General features: G+C 41.4%; 9 protein-coding genes across 9 annotated transcripts; 5 read left to right on the forward strand and 4 right to left on the reverse strand.

Moving 5' to 3' along the window:
* Positions 1-2: 2 nt before the first annotated feature.
* On the reverse strand, positions 3-2,953 carry BCR41DRAFT_356184 (aspartic peptidase domain-containing protein). The gene is made up of 6 exons (XM_022024604.1): positions 2,320-2,953; positions 1,929-1,935; positions 1,140-1,757; positions 940-1,010; positions 362-784; positions 3-255 (listed from the first exon to the last, which is right to left on the reverse strand). Exons 1-6 carry the CDS (start codon positions 2,902-2,904, stop codon positions 190-192), a joined length of 1,770 nt encoding a protein of 589 aa, XP_021880120.1. The 5' UTR covers positions 2,905-2,953; the 3' UTR covers positions 3-189.
* Positions 2,954-4,884: 1,931 nt separating this feature from the next.
* Positions 4,885-6,516, forward strand: BCR41DRAFT_356185 (hypothetical protein). The gene has a single exon (XM_022024605.1). It carries the CDS (start codon positions 4,927-4,929, stop codon positions 6,403-6,405), a length of 1,479 nt encoding a protein of 492 aa, XP_021880121.1. The 5' UTR covers positions 4,885-4,926; the 3' UTR covers positions 6,406-6,516.
* Positions 6,517-6,804: 288 nt separating this feature from the next.
* Positions 6,805-8,058, forward strand: BCR41DRAFT_378123 (MT-A70-domain-containing protein; the record flags this gene model as incomplete). Its single annotated transcript, XM_022027137.1, has 5 exons — positions 6,805-7,056; positions 7,163-7,243; positions 7,331-7,476; positions 7,618-7,726; positions 7,864-8,058. 5 exons carry the CDS (start codon positions 6,805-6,807, stop codon positions 8,056-8,058), a joined length of 783 nt encoding a protein of 260 aa, XP_021880122.1.
* Positions 8,059-8,133: 75 nt separating this feature from the next.
* Positions 8,134-11,966, reverse strand: BCR41DRAFT_423146 (hypothetical protein). The gene is made up of 6 exons (XM_022030255.1): positions 11,842-11,966; positions 11,081-11,717; positions 10,826-10,938; positions 10,578-10,756; positions 9,938-10,462; positions 8,134-9,854 (listed from the first exon to the last, which is right to left on the reverse strand). The coding sequence occupies exons 1-6, from the start codon at positions 11,894-11,896 to the stop codon at positions 8,169-8,171; spliced, it is 3,195 nt and encodes a 1,064-aa protein (XP_021880123.1). The 5' UTR covers positions 11,897-11,966; the 3' UTR covers positions 8,134-8,168.
* An 80-nt stretch (positions 11,967-12,046) lies between these two features.
* Positions 12,047-15,560, reverse strand: BCR41DRAFT_324220 (SNF2 family N-terminal domain-domain-containing protein). Its single transcript, XM_022021538.1, has 7 exons — positions 15,465-15,560; positions 15,208-15,369; positions 14,495-15,112; positions 14,276-14,388; positions 13,681-14,171; positions 12,685-13,580; positions 12,047-12,585 (listed from the first exon to the last, which is right to left on the reverse strand). The coding sequence occupies exons 1-7, from the start codon at positions 15,507-15,509 to the stop codon at positions 12,112-12,114; spliced, it is 2,799 nt and encodes a 932-aa protein (XP_021880124.1). The 5' UTR covers positions 15,510-15,560; the 3' UTR covers positions 12,047-12,111.
* A 166-nt stretch (positions 15,561-15,726) lies between these two features.
* On the forward strand, positions 15,727-16,451 carry BCR41DRAFT_338055 (ribonuclease P protein subunit p20-like protein; the record flags this gene model as incomplete). Its single annotated transcript, XM_022022100.1, has 2 exons — positions 15,727-15,895; positions 16,048-16,451. The coding sequence occupies exons 1-2, from the start codon at positions 15,814-15,816 to the stop codon at positions 16,449-16,451; spliced, it is 486 nt and encodes a 161-aa protein (XP_021880125.1). The 5' UTR covers positions 15,727-15,813.
* Positions 16,452-19,374: 2,923 nt separating this feature from the next.
* On the forward strand, positions 19,375-20,259 carry BCR41DRAFT_371782 (hypothetical protein; the record flags this gene model as incomplete). Its single annotated transcript, XM_022026633.1, has 1 exon — positions 19,375-20,259. One exon carries the CDS (start codon positions 19,375-19,377, stop codon positions 20,257-20,259), a length of 885 nt encoding a protein of 294 aa, XP_021880126.1.
* A 1,359-nt stretch (positions 20,260-21,618) lies between these two features.
* BCR41DRAFT_408177 (hypothetical protein) lies at positions 21,619-23,645 on the forward strand (the record flags this gene model as incomplete). Its single annotated transcript, XM_022029407.1, has 2 exons — positions 21,619-21,832; positions 22,457-23,645. The coding sequence occupies 2 exons, from the start codon at positions 21,619-21,621 to the stop codon at positions 23,353-23,355; spliced, it is 1,113 nt and encodes a 370-aa protein (XP_021880127.1). The 3' UTR covers positions 23,356-23,645.
* Positions 23,398-24,485, reverse strand: BCR41DRAFT_356194 (hypothetical protein). The gene has a single exon (XM_022024606.1). The coding sequence runs from the start codon at positions 24,366-24,368 to the stop codon at positions 23,799-23,801; it is 570 nt and encodes a 189-aa protein (XP_021880128.1). The 5' UTR covers positions 24,369-24,485; the 3' UTR covers positions 23,398-23,798.
* Between the last annotated feature and the right edge of the window lie 1,884 nt (positions 24,486-26,369).

Here is a 26,369-nt window from a genome sequence, read left to right on the forward strand (position 1 = left end):
AGAGAGAGACAAGTTGTTCTTTCAAGACAGAAATGTCATACTAAAGCTTTTTTTCCACATCAATGAACCTTTCTATGCCAGAAAGAAATGGGGTTCGTATTGACTCACTGGCTCCAAATCGCGTGATTGTGCATTTTGTGACAGCGACCGACTCATTTCTGATTCAACTTCCCAACTTTTAATTTATTCTCAGAACCCACAAACGACCAAGAGTGTACAAATTATCGTTGTAAACGTATAGAACATGACATTAATCTAGAGAGAGATCAATAGAACCATAGGTAACATTTAGTCATTAGTCAAAAAGGGGGTGGGGACTTCCCCAAACTCATAATAATTAAGGCAAATTTTATACACTTACTCCTCCTGGAAAAGATCGATTGGATTCATTCACATCAAACGATCCATTGCCCTGGCCAGGCAGGCTTCCATTAGACTCATTGCCATTTCCTTGATTTCCTTGTGGTGGATTAGAGAGATTTGGTAATAAGGTGATATTGGCAAGTGTGTTGTAGACATTGGAAGGATGTGCAAACCCAATCTGAAGAGAGCGGTAATCAAAAACACTGTAGACGTTCTTCAGGAACGATGCTCCCAATATCCAGTCTGATTCCGAAGCAGAAAGGGAAACATCGATAGCACTCTTGCAATACTCTGCATAGCCAGGAATCCTGAACAATACCACTAACTCTTCGGCTGGCACTCGGAATTGCTGACCACTGATCGTAAAGTTAAGGTCACCTACACTTGTATTGCAAGGAAGGATCCATCCTACTTGTGGTGCCTGTCAAAAGAAGGCATTGCTTGTTGTTAGTGTAACATTTGACATTTGATATTTAACATTCAAAGTCCTTCTCCATGCAATTGAAAAAAAAAAAAAAAAAAAAAAAAAAATCCACTCCTTCATTTTATGCCGTATAAATGTATAAATGTTTATACCTGAATGGCCCCTGGTATGTGCTCGTGAAAAACAGATGCAACCTTAGCAGGCAAAATGATCAAGGACGTGCCTGTCAAAAAAGTCAACAATGACAATAACAATGATAATAATAATAATAAATAGAAGCCCATCTATTCCATCCTATCAAGTATAGTGTTTCAGTACAAATACAATTAGCATGATGCTTATTGAGTTTTACCAGAGTCAACCAATGCGTTTCCAGAGAGATCCAAGTCTGTTCCTGCTATAGATACTGCATTAATACGAATCTTCCACGTGTTCTTGTCTACAATGGGTGCCCATGTAAAGTTGCCTATGTACTTTGTTGTGTCGACTCCACCAAAAATAAACGCACCTCCAGAACCCTCATTCGAACCTCCCATACGTTGTCTTCCCATCCAGAGCGAGACAATGGGTTGAACAATCATCTTGCGGGCAAGCATAGTCTCTACGATGGTCGTGTAGCCCTTAACATTGGCTACACGTCCAAAACCAAGTCCTACAACACCCTCGATCCCTTTCTTGGCAATAGTCGAGTCATCTACTGAGGCCATCCCAAAGGATTGGTTGGCGATAGTTGCACCAGAAATATGCATGTGGTCCAACCCAGTTACTCCACTGACATGTGAATCGTCACCATACTTAATGTCGAATGCTTTTCCTTCTGCATGATATGTAGAAGATGCTGTCGAATTATACCGCAGTAGTGTCAAACATGATATTGATTTACAGGCCTGTGTTGGCACCCACATATCACTACTACCAGTATCAAACACCATGGAGAAGTTCTGAGCTGGTGTTCCCAACGAGATCATGCCTGTTTGTTGCCCGAGAGTGAGAAGGTATCACCATAACGGTCAATTAATTCATTCAATTTATAAGAATGTGCGACAAACAAATCGAAAAAAAAAAAAAAAAAAAAAAAAGTTTCCATCACACAAAGGTTTGGAACATCTAACACGCGTGTACCGACTTCATTTATACTTACCGATATACTGAAGGTAAAATGTAGAGCATGATGCGTCGATTTAGACACAGACACAAAATTAAGGGGAGGAGTATTGTTCCAATAGACAGATTACAGTTGACATGACGAGTGAATGGAATAGTGAATGAGCACGGAAAAAAAGAATGGGAACAAAAAATTAGTTCGTGAGCACTAAAAATATCGGGCGCTACAGAAAAATAGTGATTGACACAAAAAAGTATTACATGCATTGTAAAACAAAAAAAAAAAAAAAAATTGGAAGCAGAGACATCAACGATGTGCAGCATGAAACTACTTCGTCATTGATTAGGTCAAAGGAATAACATGTAAACATTGGATCGGGAGGGCGCAATAAAAAAAAAAAAAAAAAAAAGAATAATACAAAGCATACCACAGTATCGGCCATCAAATCCTGTAGCGGCACACTGATGATATTAGTAGGATTCGCCCCTACTCCAATGGTGCTATTCTTATCTTTAATCGGTGCTTTAGCCTTGGATGAAAAGCCGAGCAATGTTGGTCCGTTTGGCAATGATGGTAATGGATCTTGGGGCTTTTTCTCACTTTCAGGGACATAGATTGTAGCGCCTTTAGGAGGGAGGTATAGGCGTGATTGTAGTGATGGTAATGATAGGGGCTCTGCAGAAACTTGACCATGACTTGTCGAAAAGATCAAGTCTGACGAGAGTAAGACAGAGGCTATAATTAAGACACAAATTGTATGAAGATTCTTCCAATGGAAAGCTGGCTTGCGGTTTGAATAGATAGAAAAAAATATTGGAGAAAAGGATTGAAAAGGAGACATGGTGACGGAGTCTTCAGAGGTAGATGTAGAAGGGTATATGGAGCCAGACCTGAGTTGAGGACGGGAAAAAAATAAATTATTACAGTAAAGTCTGGCGTGGCAAGAGCAAGATTTAGAGGGGGAGAAAGAGGAAAGTGAATGCGATGCTTTGCTGATCCGCCGCCGACACATTTGTTGTCTTATTTGTTGATGGTTGCAATGTACAATTCGCAAAAAAAAAAAAAAAAAAAAAAAAAAGAGAAAGAGAGAGAGCAAAGAGAGAACGAACAAGTAGTAAGAATTAAAATGATTATCAATGAAGAGAAAGAGATCAAGGTAGTCAATGATGTGGAAAGGATTGAATGGATGGATGTGAGAGATGTGGTGAATGATTAAATGAATGCGAAAGTCAATGTGATGGGAAGCTGTTTGTGCCTGAAAAAAGGATACAAGCTTTAATTTCGATATTTTCAACCACATGGTCCATTGTTTTAAAAAACTTACTTCCTTTCACCACCACAACCAACAACAACGGTAATCAGAGCAAAAACAATGGCTACCCTGCCCATTCTCGCCAAGGTCTTTGCCCGCTATGAAATCCTTCTCATGCTGTTCAGAAAGATGAACAACCGCAGGGTTCCCAACCTTGATCTTCGATCTCTTTACTGCTCAATAATATATATTTGTGGGTCAAACCCGAGTCCAACCACTTAGCCCCAATGTGTGCCATTGTACCTCCAGAATTGGCAGTAGCATTGAACAATCACAACATGCCAATTCCTAATGCTTTTTGATCTTGGTTTCAAAAAGTAGAGAGGATCAAATTGCTGCATTGTCCTGCAAGCATTGTCAGGAATGTTCCCAAAGATGCCCAAAGTTTTTTAATCATATAACGCTTCATTTTGGATATCGGGCGCAATGGCAGAGAGGAAAATCAGCTTTTGGAATATTATAATTTATTAAGAAGAGCTGAAGAAAGAACTATTAAAATGAATGTGAATCCAATTGAAATACCTTTATCTTGGAGTATATCAGCGGGTATCCGTAATCTAAAAGTCACATCAGAGTATGGGAGGATCATGTCGAAGTGAAGCACACGAGCTTTGATCTAGTCATTAAAAGAAAGGTGGCATTTCAACGATACAACCACGTTATACATTTAAGACATTTAAGAACGTATTTCGCAAATCGTTTGGTCGGTTTGCTGCTCCAGGAGGATTTTTTTTAAAAAAAAAAAAAGCATAAATAAATGTATTCATCTTCTTGGAGTCTGATCCTGATATCTCCTAGTCACCTTAATCAATAAAACCAGACTGTTGGATTTGGAACTGGACAGAGGTGTGTAGGAACTGGTGTATTACACGTGTCCAACACCAGTACCTCGACTCAAAGAATATGGATGCCTCATGTGCAATGAATGGCCTGTCGGATGATGAAATAAGTCTTTTCATGTCTCTCTCTCTACATCCTGAGGCGTTGCGTGTTACATAAATCGATGGCCCTGGATCGGATAAAAGGGGTCAAATGAGTTTGAAATGCTCTTCAGATTCTATCATCTATCGTTATGGATTCAGTAACGCTACGGTTCGCTCCACATGTTGCCAGGACATGCACAGCTCATTGACATGTATCATTGTCCGTACGGGTACGTTCAGCAGAAGCCAAGGAAAAACACACAAAATGTTTCAAGGGAAACCAAACAAAACCAAACATGTAGGCCTCTGTAATCGTAGAATAGCCTAATCTTCATCGGGATGGTAAGTCTGTCATCCAATGAAAGAGAAACTGAGCGTATAGAAGACCCTCTGTACAATAACCAAATAGCTTCGTATGCTCCATAGCAGTCATCAAGTTTGTAAGCTTTAGGGATTGGACCTGGCTTTGCGATGCAACATTGTTGCTCTACTCGACCGAGGATTGTGTCGACTAGAAAGAGATTGGGATGTTTATGTAGTCTCGAGCCTGAAGATGGATTTAAAAAAAGAGTTAATGAGCGTCTGTGCATTTGTTTTCAAATGATCCAAAAATAATAACAAGACAAAAAAGGAAAATGGCATTGCAAATATCATTTCAAAATAATTTTCTAAATTGGTACATTATTGTCGAGGGTATGAACTTATATAAATTACAGAATAGAAGGCTTTTTTTTTTATTTTTTTTTACTTTTCATCACCTTTACACTATTGCTTTAGCCTTTACACTATTGCCTACACCATGGAGATAATAACAGCATCCATGACCCAGCTCAAATCAACACTCAACAAGTTGATCCCCTTTAGCTCCTTTGTTAGTTCTCTTCCACCTTCTTTACCTGTTGCGCCTCCTCTTCTTGGTCAAAACTCTTTGCAGATCCCTCTCCCCGATTGCTACTACTTCAGTATCTTCCTCATCTTTGGATGCAGTCTCTACTTCCTCTTGCTTTTACCACTTCCGCGCTTACAGAAGCAATGTATCGCTGCTCCATTACTCCTTGGCTTATTTACAGCTCCGATTTTCTTCACCACTCTCCATTCACCAGGTTCCCAGCTCCTCCATGACACTGCCTGTGCTTGCGTACTAATGCGCATGGTCGACTTGTACTATGTCCGTCCTTGGAGGACAGGAAAAGAGCCAACTCTCAATTTTGATGATTGGTGGGTTGAGGTCTGGCAGCCCTTCCGCAAGGTCCCTTTGAATAAAGAGCAGCTTCAGCGGCATGAGCTCGAGCTACAGCAGACTCACCTTCGCGGTGAGTTGGACAAGATCTCAAAATCAACCAAGGATACAGCATCAGGATTTGACAGATCTAATCAAGGATTACCATCACCATCTACCATCAACAACAATGGCAGCAGTAACGGCAGTAACAGTGTTAGCCTTTCTAGTGACATTAGTAAAACTGAGCTAAACAAGGGAAAGATCGTCAAACATGTTTACATTCCACCTACGGATCCCAACCCCCAACACTGGAGCGCTTATCTCCCACGTGTTTTGCTCTATGTAACTGTGCTAGATTGCATTCTATTCTACTGCAGCTTCCTAACATATGAGGATATTCAGGGCTTCTCCCTCACCGGGCGAATGCTGTTCGATTCTTTTCTGGCCGTAGGGGTGCTTTTCGGTATTACATTGGCTTGGTACATCATCATGATTCTTTGGGCGGTCACCACCGGAAATTTGATTCATGATACAGAATGGACATTGGTTCGACACCAATTTCCAGGATTTGCCACATCCCCTGCCGAGTTTTGGCGACGATGGCACCATATTTTTAAAAGAATCTGGGTCGACCTAGGCTTCAAGCCTGTGCACCATCTCCTTCAAAAATACCTGACCCCAAGAATATCATCCATGAACAAATCGTTGGCTATGCAACTAGAGCGAGCGTTACCTGTCATGGCTGTTTTCTTGATGTCAGGACTGATGCACGAGATGTTTTTTTTCTCTCTGTATCATATTAGTCCTGGCTCTATGACAGTCTTCTTTTTGATTCAAGGTGCTGGAACCATTGTCTCCGACATGTTGAGCAACACAGTCGGACGAAAAGTGTCAGTTCCACCTGTAATTCTTATTGGGTTGACTCTGGCGTTCAATCTTTCCACGGCAAGTCTTTTCTCGGAGCCAGCTATCAAGGTTAATGGACACAATACGTTTGCCAAACAGAGTTTGTTGGTACATGGATATAATTACTTGCGCTCGAATGGTGTCTTTTGATTTAGTCAAAAGATTATAAATGCTCTCTCTAATAGGAAATGAAATCATGAAATTTAGCTTGCAGTCACTAGCGCGTCTTTTTCAAAAATAAACAAAACTGTTTTGCTGCCACATTGCTGCTGTCTTGACATTCTTAAAAAAAAAAAAAAAAAAAAAAAGTGAAAAGTCATGAGCCTTACGGATGAGGTCGCTATGGCGACTGACAGCGGGAACGATTCAGAGACTGGCAATGTATCTTCGCCCAGTACCAGCGCCAATGGATCTGCGTCCGGGTCTGGAGGTCATGGCAGTAACAGCCACGGCTTTCGCTCCAGCTCTGCCAATGCCTTGCTGTTCCCAACACTAACTGCAAGTGGCCGTCTTGCAAAATTATTAGCACGAGAAAAGGAACTCATTGCAATGTTGGATCAAATTAATATTGATATCGAACAATTGGAAGCATCATTGGACATAGACGAAGGAAAAGCACATAGCAATAATGCTTCAGGGACAGGATGTTTAATAGGCACCGGTACCAGTAGTGGAAATGCTAGTAATGGTGCAGGAGTAGCAGACGAGGATTTGGAAGAAGAAGTGGATGACTTGGAGGAATTTGAAGCGCCAGAATGGTGTGTGCCTATCAAGGCCAATGTTATGACTTATGACTGGGATGTAGGTTTTTCTTTTTCTTTAAACATTGAAGACCTCGTATGTGGAAAGGACATTGGAAGCTAAAGCAGGATACTTTATGTCACTCCCTCTCCTGCATACATCATAGAGCCTGGCTGCAGAATGTCAATTCGATGTAATCCTTATGGATCCACCATGGCAATTAGCTACCCATGCACCAACTCGAGGAGTAAGTTAATTATTCATGTCCTTATTTTATTTTTACCCTTTACCTTTATCTTTATCTTTCGTTCTTATCTCACATACGCTGTCCTAGGTTGCTATTGCTTATCAACAACTACCAGATATCTGTATTGAAGAGCTACCAGTACCAAAATTAAGTTCCAATGGCTTCATCTTCATCTGGGTCATCAACAACAAATATGCCAAAGCATTTGATCTGATGCGAAGATGGGGATACAGGTAAAGATAGATAGCCACTTATCTCAATACTCCTTAGTAGCCAGGAATTACGACTTTCAATGGCGTATACGCTTTTTATCTCTCTCACCGCTTCATCATTCAGGCCCATTGATTCGCTTCTTTCTATCTGTTTATTTTTAGCTATGTAGATGATATTACATGGGTAAAGCAGACTGTTAATCGTAGAATGGCAAAGGGACATGGATATTATCTTCAGCACGCCAAGGAAACATGTCTTGTAGGAAAGAAGGTAGGAAAAAAAAAAAAAAAAAAAAAAAAAAGATATACGGTCGTATCTTATATTGATAATGATGTGTTGCTGAACATCTCTCTTCTTTTTTTTTTTTTTTTTTTTTTTTTTTTTTTTTTTTTAATATTGCCCTCTAGGGCGAAGATCCTCCAGGATGCAGGCACTCCATCGGATCTGATGTCATCTTTTCAGAACGTCGTGGACAGAGCCAAAAGCCTGAGGAATTGTATGAGCTCATTGAGGAACTGGTTCCCAATGGCCGTTATCTCGAGATTTTTGGACGTAAGAACAACCTGAGGGACTACTGGGTTACTGTTGGAAACGAACTTTGAGAATTAATTGTTACAATGAAAAATAAATAAAATTATAGTCATCAAATCATCAAATATGTACTTGGCTAGTTAAAGAACTGGTCATTTTCTATTATATACTATTTTTCTCTCTAGTATCGCTCATAGAAAAGCAAGTATGCGCGACTTGCCAGGACTTCTTGAAGACTAGCCATTCGAACGTTGGTGTCACTGCATGCAATCCATTGCCGTGTGTCTACAACATCCTCTTCCTTTTCACTTTTGCTTTGCTCTATAATATTGACTTGTGGAGTCTCAACATTGTCCTGTGGAGTCTCAACGTTGTCTTGTGGAGTCTCAACGTTGTCTTGTGGAATCGTAACGTTGTCTTGTGGAATCGTAACGTTGTCTTGTGGAGCCACAATGTTGTCCTGCGAAGTTGCAACATCGTCTTGTGGGATCGATACATTGCCTGTGGCACCTGTAGGAATAGTAGATTTCTTCGTATTTTTCCTCTTCTTTCCCTGCTGTGCCGTCAGCATTGCTAAGGAAACATCCGGTAACTCCTGCCCGTCGACTTTTGTATTGATCCTACTATTATTACTCTTCAGACTCTTTCCTGACGACACCACTTCGGTAGCCTTAGTGTCTTCGGGAACAACTACTTTTGACGAAAGTACATAATTAATGTAATGTCCACCACCTAGTGTACCCATATGTACCACGGCGCCATACAACCTGTATCTCTTTGACAAATCACCATTATAATAATACTGGTTAGATTTGCTGGGATTTTGGTTATCCTCCTCATCTTCATGCTCGATTTCACTCGCAGGCATAAAGTAAGGGCTCATATCCAAAGTGACAGGGATTTCTACATGATCATCAATCTTGCGCATTTGGCCGAACCGTCCAGACTGCTCAAAGCGCTTCAAGTGTAGAATAAGCGTTGGGGGCAACTTTGAAATTAAATATCGCTTGAAGGCCTTGCGGAAAATATAATTGGGTTCTTCTTGTATAATCTTCTCTTTTTCAGCAGTTCTTTTGTCCTGGGATGGCTTTTTAGGGATTGTGTTGCCGAGTCGATCCGTCTGTATTCCTCTATCATCGTTGTCATCATCGTTGTCATCATCTCTAGGCATGAATTCTGTCCCTGAATCCGCCGCCTGATCTTCCTCTAATCTGTTCTGTTGCTTATCAGATTGAAGCGTTTCTGATGGGTTTTGTTTAACCGACTTGGTATCCTCTGTACCCTGCTTCGTCGCTGTTATCTCCAGACTCACTATCTCTTCAGCCTGCTCCTGCTCCTGCTCCTGCTCCTGCTCCTGCTCCTGCTCCTGCTCCTGCTCCTGCTCCTGCTCCTCCCCCTGTTCTTGCTCCTGATTTTTTTCATGCTCCTGATTCTGCTCTTGTTTCTGCTCCTGCTCCTTACAATCGTTCTTTCCCTTGTTTGCTGAAGCCTTGATCAATTTATAGCAGTTTTCGCATGCAAACTTATTATCGCCATCCAAGACATCTACGCTGGTAAACTGGTTCAATGACCGTTGAACTGAAAGAGCTTCTGAATCAAATTGACCAATGGTTCGGAGCACCTTTTCGACATGCTGCAAATGTGCTTCCGAGGGCTTGTTCTCCAGGATGAGATCCTCACCATCCGAAGCACCGGAGTCAGTCGTCTTGATCTCTGAGCCTGCTGTGATTGCATTCCGTTTGGATTGAGCAAGGAGGCGAGCCATTAAGTTCGAACCAAACTCCAAAGATGATGATTGTGATTTTGTTTGTGAAAAGTTGCGAACAGGTAGAGAGAGATCGAAGAAGTCCTCCGGTGCATAAGAACACTATTTAAAATTTTAATTATTCATATCAGCTACGATACTTACAAGCTTTCATCAACACATAGTCCCATGAAAAAAGGCATTACCTTCTTACACGCATCGCAGACAATGACACTGACGAGTTCTCCTGAGAAGCAACCCTCAATAAAAGGAGTATACTTACATGGCCCTTCAACAGCTTGGTTCTCTTCTTCTTGGTTCTTGCTCTTCTTTGCCTCACCATTATATGTTTCCTTGATGTCCCCATTTACTTTTTCGTTTTCTTTCATAACCTTTTCATTTCCAGTCTCTCCTTCTTCTGCGAGCCGACGTTTGATCATGTCAAGCTCCTCCTGCTTGATACCGTCAAATAGATAGCGCATTAACTCCTGGCTGTCTTGCTGCCGGAAGCCTCGGAAAACTTTCCATTTCCTTGTAATCTGCATAAACAATTCATTGGGTGCAACTACTCCGCCTTGTTGTTTCCACATTGTATTCAAAAATCCTTTGAAACTGGTCGTTAGCGGACCCAATCCTAAGTTTGTAACTGCAGCCGGTGATTTGGAGGATACAGAAGCCTCTTGTTCATTTTCGGAAAGAATAGCCCTCAAGGACTTTGACTCTGTCAAAACCTACAAAAAAAGAACAAGCAAATATATCAATACGATGTTTAAAAGGGCTATTTAGTATAAGATCTATCAAGCAGTTCAAATATATATAAATATATGCTACTTTCTTGCCGTGTACCTGAGCAACAGAGTTGAAAAAGCATGTGTTTCCAAGGTTTTTCAAACCAGGCGTATACACTTTAGCCTTGGATATGGGTGCAGCGATAGTGCCTCGTGTACCAGGAGCCGCGGCAGAAGACCCTTTGGACTTTTTTGAAGGTGCTGCAGAAGCAGCTGCAGAAGCAGCTGCAGAAGCAGCTAAAGATACAATAGGATAGAGGTCAATAAAGGTTTATAGATAATTTTTTGTCCAAAGCAAAGTATTACCTCTCATTTTGGACTGCCTGATCAAACGTCCGTCCTCGAGAATAGCCTGACACTCCCGAATGACCTGATTTTTATTCTTACTTGGTACAATCTGATTATCACAGCTATAGCACCTATTAATAAAAAGCATATAAACATCAATAAACACAAATAGAGTCTTCATCCATCTTCATCAAGCGACTTTGTGCCTTGAACTTCCAAATGAATAAGCCTCTCTCCACTCCGGGTATGGCTATTGACTATCATTATATTTACCAACAGTCCATGGTGCCTAAATTGATTGCCAACGGATGTTTATTGTCTTTTTCATTATGGTGTGTTATTGCATGCTTATGAATCATCCTACCACAATTGATCTCACAGCAACTCAAACACATCCATAATGATTCTGGTGACAATTCCTCTGCAGCGATAACAACCTCATTGTCCTTTTTGTTATTATCCATGGATGATGAAACAGTCAATCCTGCTAACGATGATTCCAGTGATTGCTGCGCGAGCCTCTTCTTCGCAGCCTTACTTTCTGCATTCAAACATCGTCGGCAATGGTTCCAATCCTTTTGTTTTTTAATTTCCTTACGCAGACTAGAAAGCTTGACTGCATCCTTGACATGCTGACATTTACCATCCTTGCCTGCTGATTTGGAGTGTTCAGAGGATTCATGTTGTGATAGTCCTGCTAAGTCCTGTGCAACAGTCTCTTCTGACGTTGATGCCGTATTCGATTCTACCAATTCTGATACAGTTGTTGGTGCTGACACGAGCGCTCCTGCAATCCTTTCGCTCATTTGACCTGCATTAGAGGCTGAAAGCGCAGTTGTACTGGCACTGTTGGAATCCTGTTTTTTCTTTATCCCTGATTCAGCGAAAATTTCTGGCAGTAGAGCGTCACCTATCACCACAGTCAATTTCAAGCACTGTATCAATGGCATGTTCGAAACAAAATGCGATACAAATGCACTAACAGCACTAGCAGTAAGTTCAAAAGTCAAGTTTAAATTCAGGCTCATATGTACCTGCTTCAAATTCACTTTGACTGACACGTCGTGCACTTTTTTTCTTTTTGCCCATTGTAATAGAGCCTTTTTCTTTTTACTCAAGGAAGGAGGAATGAAATGGGATAGATGCAAATTTAGAGAATTTAAAAAAAAGAATGCGCAGATCGGCTTCCCTGACGCAAACAAAAACTCAACAATGTGACCGGTGTGTTTTATTAAAAATGCAGGATATATATTTATTTTGTTTCTTTAGGTGTTAATATTGACCATATGAAAAATAACATTTGCTTACACAGCGGATGCCATCTTGTCTACCTTAAGGATATCGTTCTGGTCGTCCCGAACTTCATCCACAGCCTTAAAGATCGATGCTCCCCCATCCTCATCTCCCTCGGCCGTAGCCACTCCAATAGACTCGTATGCAGCATCGCTGCGATCCAATAGCATCTCCAAGTGCTTGTCCGATATAACCACATCGTCCTTGGTTGCAAGTTGAATCTTTTCTCCATCATCTTGAGCAAGCATTTCTGCCAGGTCCGACAGTGTGGCTGCACGATCAGTTGCTGCGCTCGTACCAGCCGAGGGTGGCTTCTTGAACTTGCCTTTATGGATTACTAGCTTCTCCAGTTTGCGTTTGCTGCTGGCCCGCTCAATGATCTTGCCTTCGATTGTGTTGGCGGTCACCAAACGATAAATCATTACGGGTTTTGTCTGACCAATACGATGCACGCGATCCTGCGCCTGCAAGTCCATTTGAGGATTCTATGAAGGATCAAAAGACAAATAGTCAATTTCATTAACAAAAAAAAAAAAAAATTCCTATCGTATTGCTGCCAATGTGCGAATAAATAGTCTTCTTACCCAGTCACTATCAAAGATAATGACAGTATCCGCGGATGTTAAGTTAATACCCAGACCTCCTGCACGAGTCGACAGCAAAAATAGTTTGAGGTTTTTGTTCCTATTGAACTCTGCAATTTGTTTTCGCCGATCTTCCTGTGGCACTGCACCGTCAATGCGGCAGCACACCCAACCCTTGTAGATCTCAGCCCAGTCCTGGATAATGTCCAGCATAGTTGTGAACTGGGAAAAGATCAAAACCTTATGCTCCCGCTTGAACAGAGCCTCAAGTAGTCGGCTCAGTACCAGCATCTTTCCAGAAGCATTCAACAAGTCCTCCGAGAGCACAGGCATATTCGTTTTGGGATCTAAGGGCCAGTCAAATAAAAAGGGGTGATTGCACACTTTACGAAGTTGCATCACAATGTTCATCAGCTTCATGTTGCTGACAGACTTGCTTGCCTTACGCAAATCAACTTGAAGTGCTGTCAATTGTTCCTCTTCGTCTTTCTTTTCAACCGCCTTTCCTTGCTCCAGATCTTTAAAGAACTTGGCGTCTGATTCCTCCTTGTACGACTTGACGCCTCCACGTGTTCTCCGATTAGAGCCGTCCAATTTTTTATCTTTCAGCTCTTCTTTCTCTTTTTGTTCCTCTTCAGCATCGATAATCGCATCAAGTTGTTCAACAGTAACCTCTTCCGTATTCTCGACGTCTTCTTTCACAATCTCTTCTTCTCCCTCCTCTTTCTTGCTCTTCTCCACTCCCATTTCCTTCTTTGGGGTGTCTAGTCCAGCCTTCTTATGAATCAAGAAGTTGCGGATATCACGGCTGAGAGCTGCATCGTACCACTCTTTCTGAATTGGCGTTAGAGGAGCATACAGCAAGTACTCCTTCTTCTTTGGCAATGAGTGTTCAACTAGTGGTTGTGATGAAGAAAAAATATATATAGAGAGAGAGAAAGAAAGGTAAGAGACTTTTTTTTCTTAGCAGTATTTCACTAAACAATTCACACTCACCATCAGTCTTCACACGGCGTAGTAAGAATGGTTTCAGGATGTGATGTAAGCTTGTTACAATTCCGCTCTGCGATTCTTCGCCTAGAATACGCTCCTGGCCTTCCTTGGCATTGATGTCCGAAAAATCAAACCACTCTTGAAACCCTTCGCGATCATCGAAGATTTCTGGTAGCAAAAAGTTGAGTAAACTCCATAATTCGGATAAATTGTTCTGTAATGGTGTGCCTGTCAGGAGCATGCGATTTGCGGAGTGATAGCTCTTGAGTTCTCGAATGAGTTTGCAGTCCATGTTCTTCAGCCGATGACCTTCATCGACAATGATGTACTTCCATTGGTATTTAGAAAGGTATTTGCGATCTCTGATAACAATCTCATATGAGGTAACGATGATGGGGAATGAAGAGTCCAGCTTCTTAAGTTTATGGTTCCTCTTGTGCTCTCGTTCCTCTGGAGTTCCGTGATACAGTTCCACAGGAATTCCAGGGACAAATCTGATTTTAAGAAAATCGACATTTAGAAAATTGTGTAAGATCAATATAATATCAACTTCAAGCAATGAGAACGCAAGACATGGTGGTTTGGCAATCTGCTTTACCTCTCAAATTCAATAACCCAGTTAGCAAGGGTAGAGAGAGGAGCAACGACAAGAAAGGGGCCCCAGACTCCTTTCTCGCGAAGATATGCCAGAAAGGAAATCGTCTGTAATGTCTACAGCCACTCAAAAAAAAAAAAAAAAAAAAAAAAAGTGTGTGTGAATAGAGAATTTACTGTTTAGATAAGTTCGAAGGCCCATAATACCAAGTTTCAGCTTTACCTTTCCAAGACCCATCTCGTCAGCCAGGATGCCATTTAGGCCATTCTCATAAAGACTGACCATCCATTCCACCCCTTCCAATTGATAATCGCGGAGAATACCCCCTGTGACTAGCTTGGGCTGGCGGGGAGATATAGCAGGTTTATTGGATTTAGCTCCTGAAGCAACTGTAGTAGACACAGCGGTAGTAGCGGGCTTCACAGCCGGCTCTACAGCCGGTTCCACCTTGTTCGCTTGCTTTTGCTTCTTTAGAGTATCTCTATCGATATAATCTGCAATGTCGTAGTGCGCATCGTCTGTTTTACGCTTTTTGGCAGCAGCAACTGTCTTTTTCTTGGTATTGATCTGCGCCGTCTGCTCCTCCGAATTAGGTTGCCGGCGAGTGCTGGCGCGAGTAGCTGTTATCGCTGTAGCAGTGGCATCTTCTTCTTCTTTGTCATCCTTCTCTTTCTGCTTCTCTCGCTTTGCTTCAATGGCTGATGCTCTGTCGCGGGCCTCCTTCTGCTGTTTCTCTAGCTTTGAGCCAAGGAAATCTGCATACATCAAAGATTTTTCGATCAAAAACTTGAGACGCTTCGATCGTTGGCGAGCAATAGTATCATTGAATTCCGCCGTGGCCTAACATGATTGAGTCAAGTGAGCATATTTGAAATTTCAATACTTTTTTTTGAAGGTTTAAGATGGCATTTGCCACCAAATTTTGAATATCTTACTTTAGCCTTTAGCTTTGCAATTTTCTCCTTTTCCTTCTCTGTGGTTTCTTTTTCCAGCTTTTCCTCTTCGAGGCGCATCGCTTCCGTAATAGCAACATCAATGTATGTATCAGTTGTATCAGGCGATGGAGTAGCCGAGACAGAAGATGGAGTACTGACACTCTGCGAAATTCATTATAAAAAAAGTGAGTTTCAACGATTCGAGTCACAAAAAAATGGTTTACTGTTAAACGCATAAGAATGAGTGTTTCCCTTACTGCCTCGTTGGGAGTGGATGGACTCGACTCTGATTCGGTGTTCATGGCTAGACTAGTTCGCTTGCTTGTCTTTAATACACCGAGAAAATAAACACGGTGAAAAAAAAAAAAAAAAAAAAAAAAAAATACCCTGGCCCTGAAAGAACGGAAAGCTTCCTTGAGCTCATCGCAGTCCTGCCCTGTTGAACCTTATATTTGTTTGAGGAAAAGCCACATCATCACCTTTGACACAAGTGATGAAGGTGAACTGATCTCTTTTTCTGAAAACTCATTACCCTTTATTAGTGAACATCGCTTGGAGACAACAGGAGGTTAGGACAGGAAGTTAATTTTAAGAGAGAAATCTATTATGGACACACAGAAACGTTATACAGTCGCGAGCTCTATCGACAGACCAGACACTAAACGAACCAGGATATCCAAGGACACAGGTGAAGCAACACCCCTCAATGCGGCAAATCTTGCCTTCATGTTATCATATCTTACAGCCAGAGAAGGAAAGAAAAGAGTACTATGTCGTTACGATCTATAGTCATTTAATGACACTTTTTTTCTTGGAACAAACAATTTTACTGAATCACAGCTACAATCCGGAAACGTACTCCTATACGAGCGCCTACTCTACCAACCGACATTTATATCACCACATCATCAAGCTACAAAGGCCAGCTCGCTCGTGCAATAAAATTGTTGGTCAGCGATGGTCATCCATTTATTACACTCCACGCCATGGGCCCAGCGATTGAAAGGGCGATTGCTCTTGCCATGGGAATCAATCAGGCGTGTTCCAATCAAGTTCGATGTCATACCGAAACATGTACAGTCAATCTAACCGACGATCTTATCTTCGTCGACCCAGAACAGGATCTAGATACCCACGCTCGCCAGAACTCGGCTGTTCATATCCGGATAGAGATGATCCAGCCCATGCCTGGAACTCTGCGTGAATTAGACCGCAGCTATCGTGGAGGCAGAAGAAGGCGGTGAAGCAGCAAAAAAAAAAAAAAAAAAAAAAAAAGGGCGTTAGAGCCTACCTTGACTGAAACAACACATCATGTATATATAATCCGTATACAGCCAACTCTCCATATAAGAAACGCCTAGTGATCAACTTCGTTTCCTGAACAGAATCTTTTCTTACGGGAGTGTTGTATAAAAGCTTGTAAATTTTCTCTATTTTTAATTTTGCCAAATCGCTTGCTTTAAATTAAAAAATCATACTTTTGCTCATGTTGCTGTTTGCATAAAATTTCCTCAACCTACACTACACCGACAACGTTTTAACTGTACAAAAAAAAAAAGCTCATCCTTTATCCCGAATCTAAATAGAAAGACTTGTAAGACAATTAATATTATGAAAACATCTCATGCTGAAGCGCAACATTCTGTGGTCTCTTTTTTTTGCTCCAGCAGATATATCACTGGGGCTGAAGGATTTGCTTAGGGCTCTGGTGGTGATCTATAAAAGTTTCTGCGTTGTAAACGTTCTGTCAGGCGGCACACTACTGCACTGTTTTACATATAACTCCTTGAGAATTGTATCAAACGAGCATTCAGCGCATCTAACTTTTTTTTTTATTTTTATCTATAACTGAAACCTTTATGTCAACGCCATATTCGCAATGAATTAAGGACAATGTCCTTTAAGAAGAATATATGTCATTGGAGCTTTGTGCGAGGCCTCATAATGAGTAACACAAAGTTATCTCTAGCTCCTTACGAAAATCTCATCAACTCTGACGATATAAAGATCCAAGGGGAGAAGAGATCTTTGATCCCAATGATGCCGGAGATTTTTTCGACCTTAGCTAGAACCTTGAGGCAAAAACAGACAAATGCACTCGCTACACTCATTGCAGCAAGGTATGGTCGATCAGTTTTATTGATGATAGGCAGTCCTAGTTGTGGAATCGATATTACTCAATCACTACAGATTTTCATGAGTAAGCTATTTGTCTATTATTTATGGTCCCAATTGCTTTCTACTTGATTACAATCGTTATGCTGTAGTAATTGCACTTTACTATTCAGTCATTTTGGAGTCATTGTCTGTAAACTTATTTATCTGTTTTTTTTATCGTACTAAATAAAAAACATAATGACACCTCCCATTATTCTATATTTCGTAGCGAGCTACCTCAAGGCATCATTGAGCGAGAGGCTTTTGTTAAATCCAGCTGGACATTCATTCAAGAAGTGTTGGTCATGATAAACATCAAAGTAAGATCACTTGAAGCCCTCATTACAGGTACTGATGAGCGTAGAAGGCAGGACAGGGACCTTTTTTTTTGAAAGCAAAGAAACTGAACAATTTGCTGATGGTGTCGGGTATCATAACACAAACCGGATATAATTGCTGTAACATTGGCATTGCGCCAAATTATATCCGGCAAGCCACAGGAGGATAGATTCAAGTTTGTATGGGCAATGCGCGGTTCATGGATTGCCGAGTTAATGGCTGTATTCGACTCAAGCAAAGTTAGCCATCGGTAGATAGACTTTCGAGGCGCTATATGGGTTCTTCACTTTGATACATTCCTTGTTCCATAGGAATAGCAAGGCTTTGGACAGAAAGCAAAGGCAGTTGCGCTGAGCTGGGTTGAGCTGGCAGTAATAGTCGAGATGAAGCTGCAGAAACGAGAATAGGTGCAAGCTCTCATTTCACAAAGGTGTTAGCAGAAGTTCATCAACTTGTCCAGGCTTGATGTTAAATCAAGCTATCATGTAGGATAGCTCTATCTCAATGTTTGCACACCTTTGTATCTATTTGATCCATTTACAACTAAATCGTTGTCTCCTTTTCTCCATTCGTCGAGTCTTAACTCATTAAGAAAGATCTGTGTGTCATAATAGAAGCATCTAAAGAGTTAGATAGCTATCCCTCAAATTGATGTGTGTGCATTACTTCGCGTCATATGTAGACAGTAAGGAGCCGACTGAAGTCTGGATGGTTAGGGAGAAAGATCTAATCAACTTAGGTGGAGAGCCGGTAGCTTTTAGTATTGACAGGCACGGACGTTGTTGAGGTGGCTCTACTTTGCATATCATGCCGAAAGAGCCTTTTCCATGCCTTGTTCGTGCTCTTCCCCCTTTCGGCCGCGTCTGCATCCTACCCCTTCGCCACCTTCCGTTGCGCGTAAAATTTAACTGTCAAAGCGCACCATCTTTTTTTAGCCAGAAGCACTTCCCTACTCCTGGAATGAAGTTCGGCTCAAATTTATTTGTGGGACCAAGCCTTTTATTCCTTTATTCGAGCACCTCTTTTTTTGCCGTCAAACCAACGGATGAACAGCAAATCTGTGTACCTTTCTTCTTTTAGGCGGGAAAGGTGGCAATTAGAAAGGGTTCATTGGCTAGCTGTTGTCCCATTCTTTAGTGCATCAAATTAAGGTTTAACTGTTGATTACTGAAAGTGGCACTGACAACTTGCCTCCTTAACAAAGAAAGAGCCCCTTTGCCCATGTGCTTCAATCTCATCAGTGGTGACAATAAGAGAAGACAGACCAAAATATCGACATGAGCAAATGGCTACAGGGTAAGGGCAGAGCACAGAGCAGACAATTCCATACTAACCTGTACACTATGTGTATTGAAAGTATTTACTTTCACTTGTCCTCTCTTTCATTCTGCCAACTTGATCTGCATGAATGTCATTTGTCCATTTATTATTCACCTCCTACTTCATGCCTCTATGGAAAAAAATACTATAAATCTCAGTCATCACTTTAAGATTTTCCACCACTCAATATCGCCTTCTTTCGACGCCTTTTTCGCATATCCTAAGCTCATTCCTCTCCACATTTTAATTATTTGCGAAATATTGACTAACCTAACTCTCTACATTCACCATCATCCCATATTTCCTTAAATTAGTGGGTCATCAAATAGATCCAGTATACCTACCTCAACTATGGCCACATTTATCTTCACCTGCACGCTTGCCGTTCTCTCAATAGTGCATGCACAACCTCATCCTACAGGGGGAGCAGCCTATGTAACATTTCACGACCGCCTTTATGTCCAAGGGGGCGACCTCGGCGGCGGTAACCTTGTCAACCAATTCTATTCCTTGGATCTTTCCCGCAGTTGGCAAACTAATAGCCCCGTATGGAACGCGCTCCCTTCCGGTCCCATCAATGCATATCATTCTGGTGGCTTCTCAGCAGAAATGAATTCTTTTGTAACATTTGGACGTGAAGTTGGGTCACCTTATACAACATCCAACTTTATCAATATATTTTCAACTAGCACAGGATCATGGATCGGAACTGGCTCGACGATGATCGCTGATCCAACACGTCGTGACATGGTAGCTGCATCAGATCCTTCCCCTGGAGGCCAAATTTACTTTATGGGTGGTGACACAGGTCAGACAGGCACAGGACATTCGAATGCTTTTGACATCTACAACTTGAAATCCAGTGTAGTCTCTGAAACAAATGTGCCACTTCCTGGTCCGCAGAACTTACAGGGTGGCGCTGCAACCTGGCTGTCCAGCAGGAATGCGATGCTAGTCATCGGAGGCCTATCCGACAATGCAGAGAGCAATGCAGTGTATCTATTCACGCCTAAGCCTGTAGCCTTATGGGGCTCCTCCAGCACAACCAATGGCAACACCAGCACCAACTACAGCTCTGATGCACAACCAGGGAACTATGGTGGCTCGTCTAGTGGACCAAACTTGAATGTTGCGAATGGCGGAAATGGATGGACCGTGCAGGTATGTTTTAATTATCTATATGATGATTGGGATATGGTCATGATGCAATATGATCTCTGTGAACAGGTTACATAAAAAGGTTTCTTGAAAATGTTGAAAGAGGTTCAGAAAGATGGGTGCCAATCTCGGCAATTCATGGACAATTGGATCCCTCGAGAAACTATCAAAAGGCAGAAAATTATGATGATACTGAAATGTGAATCCGAGAATAAGAAGAATAAGAAGAATAAAAAGGAGGAGAGTGTGGATGTCAATAGGAAGAACTGTAATAAAACAAGTACAAGAAAAAAAAATGCTCATTTCTTATAGGTCAATGGCCTGGTAGGGAATGAGACCGTGTCAGCTACTGTTCTTTTTTCTCTCTCTTTTTTTTTTCTTTACTCTTCTTTCGATTCGATTCGATTCGATTCATCTTCACGATTGTTCGCTCTGTGTCTTCTTTCTCTGTTCGATGCCTATTCAAAATGACTATTTTATCTTCTATGGTGGGATGTGGACAGTAATTCGTTGCTTCCCTGCTACTTAAAGATTGGTTGTTTGAAATAACAGAAAGTGAATATTGTTGGCAATCGCAGAAAAAAAAAAAAAAAAAAAAATTCGCGCTTCAACACCCCCATCCATTCTTTTCATATCCTCTGTCTTATAAATTTATGGTCTACAAGGAGTTGCAAGAGAGGAATGTTGACGACTGGATTCATTTCTTGTTGGTCACCAATTGTGTATGTCAATATTGAGAAGACACACAACTGTGCACCAATTCGAGCTTGAACCTTTTCTTTGTCCGAGCACAAAGCACGTGTTTTTTTTTTTTTTTTTTTTTTTTTTTTGCCACCATCTTATTCAGAAAAGCGCGTGAAGAGTGAAAGAGCAATTGATCCCACTCATCCAAGTATACGAACATGCACAAAACGAATCTAACCATGTCATAACCCAACATTCTTATTCATTCCATTCTCTTTGCTCCATTTACTTTTTTTTTTTTTTTTTTTTTTTCAACATGTTCGCTTCTCTCTTCTCGTCTTGGCCATCGTACAACACTCTCATATTATAGCCTACTACAGGCTACTTTCCTTCATTGCGTACCTCTCATTGTGCTGCCAGCAGTAAGATCCTTCTCTTTGTTTTCCTTACGATGTGTTGTTGCGCGTTTTACGATGATTTTTCTCTTTGTTTATTTACTTCTTTATGACATTTCTTGGTGTAGTCCACGATTAATGCACAATAATACTAATCATCTTACCCACTTCCTGCCTTTCTTGTTACCTTGCTTCTCTTCCTTTCCTCCTATACTTTATGCGCCTCCCTGTGTACATGTCTCTCCACTTGTGTAATCTCAATGCGCTTACTATCTGATAATCCTTACATGCGATATTTCTCTATGACCTGCTCTATTCGTACATGCTCATTCATTTTATCTCTGTCCATCTGCTTATTATGCTTCATCATATGGTGTGTGATATTATGTTAATTGTGTTTTCGACTTGCATTGACAACTTTGTTTTGATGACTATGACTATGACTATGACTATGACTATGACTATGACTATGACTATGACTATGACTATGACTATGACTATGATTATGGCTATGATTATGACTTTGATAATGTCCGTTGTTGATGCCGACATACAATGCCTTGTTTTCTCTTGTCATTATAATATAACTTGTGTGCTGACCTTGACACGCATTCAAACGACATGTTTGAATTATTATGAAAACTCTTGATCGTCGCGCCATCATCACCGTCTATTCTGGACATGATTTTGAAATGCTTCTGCTTGCTTGAAAATCTCTTACGCTTTCTTTATTAAAAATAGACGAGAATGGTTCTATTGTAGCTGTATTTGGAGGCTTTGTCAACCGTAGCTCCACATCCGATCCGTCACTCTATTTTCTGGATACGAAGACATGGAGATGGAGGGTTGTCACCTCCAACTCTGTCCGGGGTCGGAGCTATTCTGCATGCGCCTTCAGCGGAAACCAGTTCATTGTCTGGGGGGGTAAGCCGGCATAAAAAAAAGAAATGTCTGCATCTAGTTATGATGTTTTCTTTTGCATACCAACTCGCATACAGACAACCTAGACTACCTTGAATATTTATTTTTTAATATTTGTTGAAAAACCGTCCATCTCTTCTCTTTCATTACAAAATCAACCTTCTCCTCTCCGTTGTCTCCGCTACCCGTTCACCTTGCGACTCTTAACCCACCACGCCTGCAGCAAAACCATATATCCTGTATCGTGTCTAATGCATACTTGAATAACTAAATAGGCTTCTACCAGAATCCAACTTCGACTCCCAATAATCTGCCTTCTGTTGAAGAGAGCACACTTGTGTACTCTTTTGACGCTCAGAACTGGGTCAGTACCTTCGTTCCCTCTGGCTCATCTGGGTCAGGTGGCGGCTCGAGTCAAGGAGACAGGGGCAACAACAGCGATCTCCTTAACCCTAATGCCCCAAAATCGGTTGGTGTTATCCTCGTGATTGCTATCGTTGGGGTCATTCTGGTTCTGCTTATCATAACAGGCGTCATCATATTGGTCCGCAAGCGTAATAAGGATCGTGGCAACAGCTCAAATGCTCGTTCACCCGGAGATAGCCTTAACTCGGGTTCGGCGCTTTCCAACAAGACGCTTGGCAACTCATGGGACCAAAAAACATTAGCGGACCTTGAGAATAACTTTGTGAACAGCGGTGCCAACACTATACCGGGCAAAGCGGACTTGAGACGTGCATCGTTATCTGGAGCAGATGAGATGCCACCAATCCCTGGTTACAACTCATGGGAGCATCGGGGATCGATCGCTAGTCAAAGGAGCAACAGAGTTGAGACCACAACAACGACAATCAGCCCCATGGCAGGTATCACTCAGACAACAATTGTGACGACCCCCAAAAGTAGCTCCAAATCATCAAAAGTTGGCAATCCTACTAGCAGGAAGACAACGACTTTTGTTAGCAATGGCCGACGAATCTCGGAGCAATGCGCTGAGAGACCACTGGCACGCAATCAACCTTCATTTGCTCCTACACCTGAGGAAAATGAGACTCAGGACAGTTGGATCAATGGTTATCAAACCAACCAAATGCAGTCTAGTCTGGAGCAGAAGTTCGAAGAGAAAAGTAATGGAGTGTATTATCCTATTAGTGTCAATAGGACTTATTTTTAAATTTTGGCGTTTGTCTCTTTCTTTCGCAAAATGGTCCAACAATGTTTATTTATTTTAATATTTATTTAATTCACGATGGGTCATATACGTAATTTTACATTCATAATTGTATTATCTTTTCTCCACTGCAACCTATTTCCCTTGTTGTATGAATATTCGATTAGATTAATAGGGTACAGATGTTGTGGATCTCTCTTTTCTATTTCCCCTCCAAAGCTTGTCATTTCTTTTGCTAGTGTTTTCGTTTCTATTAGTGCCTTCTGTTCTATCAAAAGGCAAAAGCACAAAAATAATTTACTTAAACGCTCAAACAGGGAGAAATAACAAAATAAATAAAGATATTGTTGTTGGGTGTAGGATGAAGCCTTCTATGTGCTTCTTTGCCTGTTATTTTATTTTGAATGTTTTACCCTTGGGAAACCTAGTTCTAGTATAGACTTTGTCTACAACAGTTGTGAGGTTCGAGGGGGGCGAATCTTAGAGGTAGTAGGGCGACGGGTAGGAATCACACTATCAGTTTCAGTGGGGTAGACAGGTTCAGGTGTGGGGTAGACAGGTTCAGGTGTGGGGTAGACAGGTTCAGGTGTGGGGTAGACAGGGCCAGTTGTGGGGTACTCGGTAGGGTAGTCAGTTCCGGGAAAGTCAGTAGGCCAAGGGCATGGAGGATAGACTGTCACGGTGGATACACCAGTAGTGCGAGCTGGACGGGTCACAGTTACGGTTTTGGTGCCAGTGGGGAATGGGATAGTGGAAACCCAAGTTTTGGTGACCGTGACCGTAGCGGTAGTCGTCCACACTGGAAACGTTGTAACTGGCTTTGCAGCCACAGCCTGGACAGCGACGAGGCCAAGGATTAAAACAGAGGCAGAGAGCTTCATGGTTTCTGAAAGTAAATTGTTAACAAGGGGACCACTATATTCTAGTTTTGGTGTTGCTGTAGACGTTGATGTTGGTGCTGATAGTGTGAAGTTTTTGAGGAGAAGGTCGCCTTTATATACTTTCCAGACACGCATGCTTGCCTAGAGAAGGTTGGCGTTTTATCTCAATATTATGAGATTGGTACTTTTTTTTTTGTTGATTCTAAGGAAAATGTGATTGAGGGAACATAATAGCACGCCGGAAGCCTAAATGTCCCTTGCCTTGGAAGAGTGTTCTTTTTTCTTTTATTGCATTTGTCATTTCTCACACTCTCAGAAGGACGGCGTCAAACCAATTTACATGCAAATTATCTTGTGCAACCTGCAAGGGAACCCAGATTGACAATTTGCAGCCCCAATGAACAAAGTGGCCATTTGCCCTGGTATTCAAAGTTCTAGAAAAATATTATATATATATATATATATATACTCACCTAAATGTCCAATAAATAAGCGCATGTATTCTGATAACGCTCTCTCTTTTTTTTTTTTTTTTTATTAAAGACATGGCATGGCGCTCATACATATGGCTTCAAGTTCTTTTGGGCGAACAAATCACTATTTTTTCTTTCTGTTTCATTTGCCACACAATAAAAAAAGGGCTGCTCCACATGTCATTGGTTTTGACCCTTGCAGTCCTAAAAAAAGACGTCTCCCTCGCCCTTGCTTAACGCCAACGTTCAAAGGTTAAAAAAAAAATGAATCCCTGTCTTATATCATTATTTATGCTTGTGTTCCGATAGATGTTTTTTAGGTTTGAGGATGGATAGTATCAAAGGGCGTTTCACCCCCATTAAAGTGTCATCCATGCCGTGTCTCTCAGAAAAAAAAAAGGCATGATGCATAAATATGATTTAATAAGTGCGCCCTGAACGTCAAGAATGCACTATTATAAAACACTACAGCCTACATTTATCTATCTTTGCTTCATGTGCACAAGAAAGAAGAGACACAAAGCAGTCGTGGGTAGATAGTTCTATCAAACCCTGAAAAAAAAAAAAAAAAAAAAAAAAAAAAACACCCTAATCGCTATTTGTCCATGATGTCGACAACTGGTGATGAAAATCACTTCCCAATTTTTTTCTTTTTTTTTTTCTTCAACTTTTACTGCTTTCTCTTTGATTTCTGTAGCTGAACCTACAGCAATACAGACACGCATCTAGTCGCAGATTTTTTTTAGAAAAAAAAAAGGTTGAGAGGGACGCCAGTTAACATCCCAATAAAGGATCAAAAACAAAAAATAGCGCTGCTATCCTCTTCATCTGTCATTTCTCTTTGGCAGGACAGAGCGTTTTTGTCGATATCACTTTCCATTCTTGAGTTATCTGAGAAAAAAGGTGGACCATTTTCAAATGTACAGTCACCTGAAATAAAGTTTGGACAAAATGGATTTTCTTGATTTTTTTTTGAACAACCTGGACAAACAGCTCATATGCAACATACATAAAGACTTCATCAATACACATGAAATTTTACATGCTCACTAAAGAGGTCAATACTGTTATTTATTGGGGTTTTGAAGACGGCATTGTTAGAGTAGCAAAAGTGCCATGTAGGTTCAATAGTGAGTGTTCCTACCATCGACCCCATTCACTTCTTCCAGCCTTTCGGGCATGGTAGCGACAAGGCTGGCCAGCCTCTCTTGCGGTAAATTATTCCACTCTTCGATAAGAGCCCGTGTGAGAGTGGGAAGATCTCTTGGCCCTTTAGCGCGCCTATCGAGTGCATCCGCAAGAAGTGACCATACATGTTCAATAGGGTTCAAATCTGGGGAGCATGAAGGCCAGTCTGGAATCCTGGGGATGCTGTTTTTTTCGCGCCATTCTTTTGCAATCTTACAAGTATGAACTGGAGCATTATCCTCCATAAGTATGCCATCCTCTACCTCAGCCATAAATCTGGCTAGCTCGCCTTGATATACATCTTCCACGAAACACCGTCCATCTTTACGACCTCTTTCAAATACAACCAACCGAGACTTTCTGGTTGCTGTGAACGCCCCCCAGACCATCAGAGTTGTTCTACCACTTTTGAAAGTGGGTGCGAGGCAATCATGATCGTACTTTTCCTCTACTTTACGCCAAACTCTTATTTGAC

Source organism: Lobosporangium transversale, assembly GCF_002105155.1.
Source record: "Lobosporangium transversale strain NRRL 3116 chromosome Unknown BCR41scaffold_25, whole genome shotgun sequence".
NCBI classification, from domain to species: domain Eukaryota; kingdom Fungi; phylum Mortierellomycota; class Mortierellomycetes; order Mortierellales; family Mortierellaceae; genus Lobosporangium; species Lobosporangium transversale.

Coding starts and splice junctions, on each gene's coding strand:
- BCR41DRAFT_356184 (XM_022024604.1), bottom strand. CDS start 2,904: ATGTGTCGGCGGCGGATCAGCAAAGCATCGCATTCACTTTCCTCTTTC. Junction 1,011..1,139: donor AAACGCATTGGTTGACTCTG/GTAAAACTCAAT, acceptor CTTTTTTGACAG/GCACGTCCTTGATCATTTTG. Junction 785..939: donor ACATACCAGGGGCCATTCAG/GTATAAACATTT, acceptor TTCTTTTGACAG/GCACCACAAGTAGGATGGAT.
- BCR41DRAFT_356185 (XM_022024605.1), top strand. CDS start 4,927: ATGGAGATAATAACAGCATCCATGACCCAGCTCAAATCAACACTCAAC.
- BCR41DRAFT_423146 (XM_022030255.1), bottom strand. CDS start 11,896: ATGGGCAAAAAGAAAAAAAGTGCACGACGTGTCAGTCAAAGTGAATTT. Junction 10,463..10,577: donor TTTTCAACTCTGTTGCTCAG/GTACACGGCAAG, acceptor CTTTTTTTGTAG/GTTTTGACAGAGTCAAAGTC. Junction 9,855..9,937: donor TCTGCGATGCGTGTAAGAAG/GTAATGCCTTTT, acceptor AATTTTAAATAG/TGTTCTTATGCACCGGAGGA.
- BCR41DRAFT_324220 (XM_022021538.1), bottom strand. CDS start 15,509: ATGAACACCGAATCAGAGTCGAGTCCATCCACTCCCAACGAGGCA. Junction 14,172..14,275: donor TGGGTTATTGAATTTGAGAG/GTAAAGCAGATT, acceptor TCTTAAAATCAG/ATTTGTCCCTGGAATTCCTG. Junction 13,581..13,680: donor ACGCCGTGTGAAGACTGATG/GTGAGTGTGAAT, acceptor CACAACCACTAG/TTGAACACTCATTGCCAAAG.
- BCR41DRAFT_356194 (XM_022024606.1), bottom strand. CDS start 24,368: ATGCGTGTCTGGAAAGTATATAAAGGCGACCTTCTCCTCAAAAACTTC.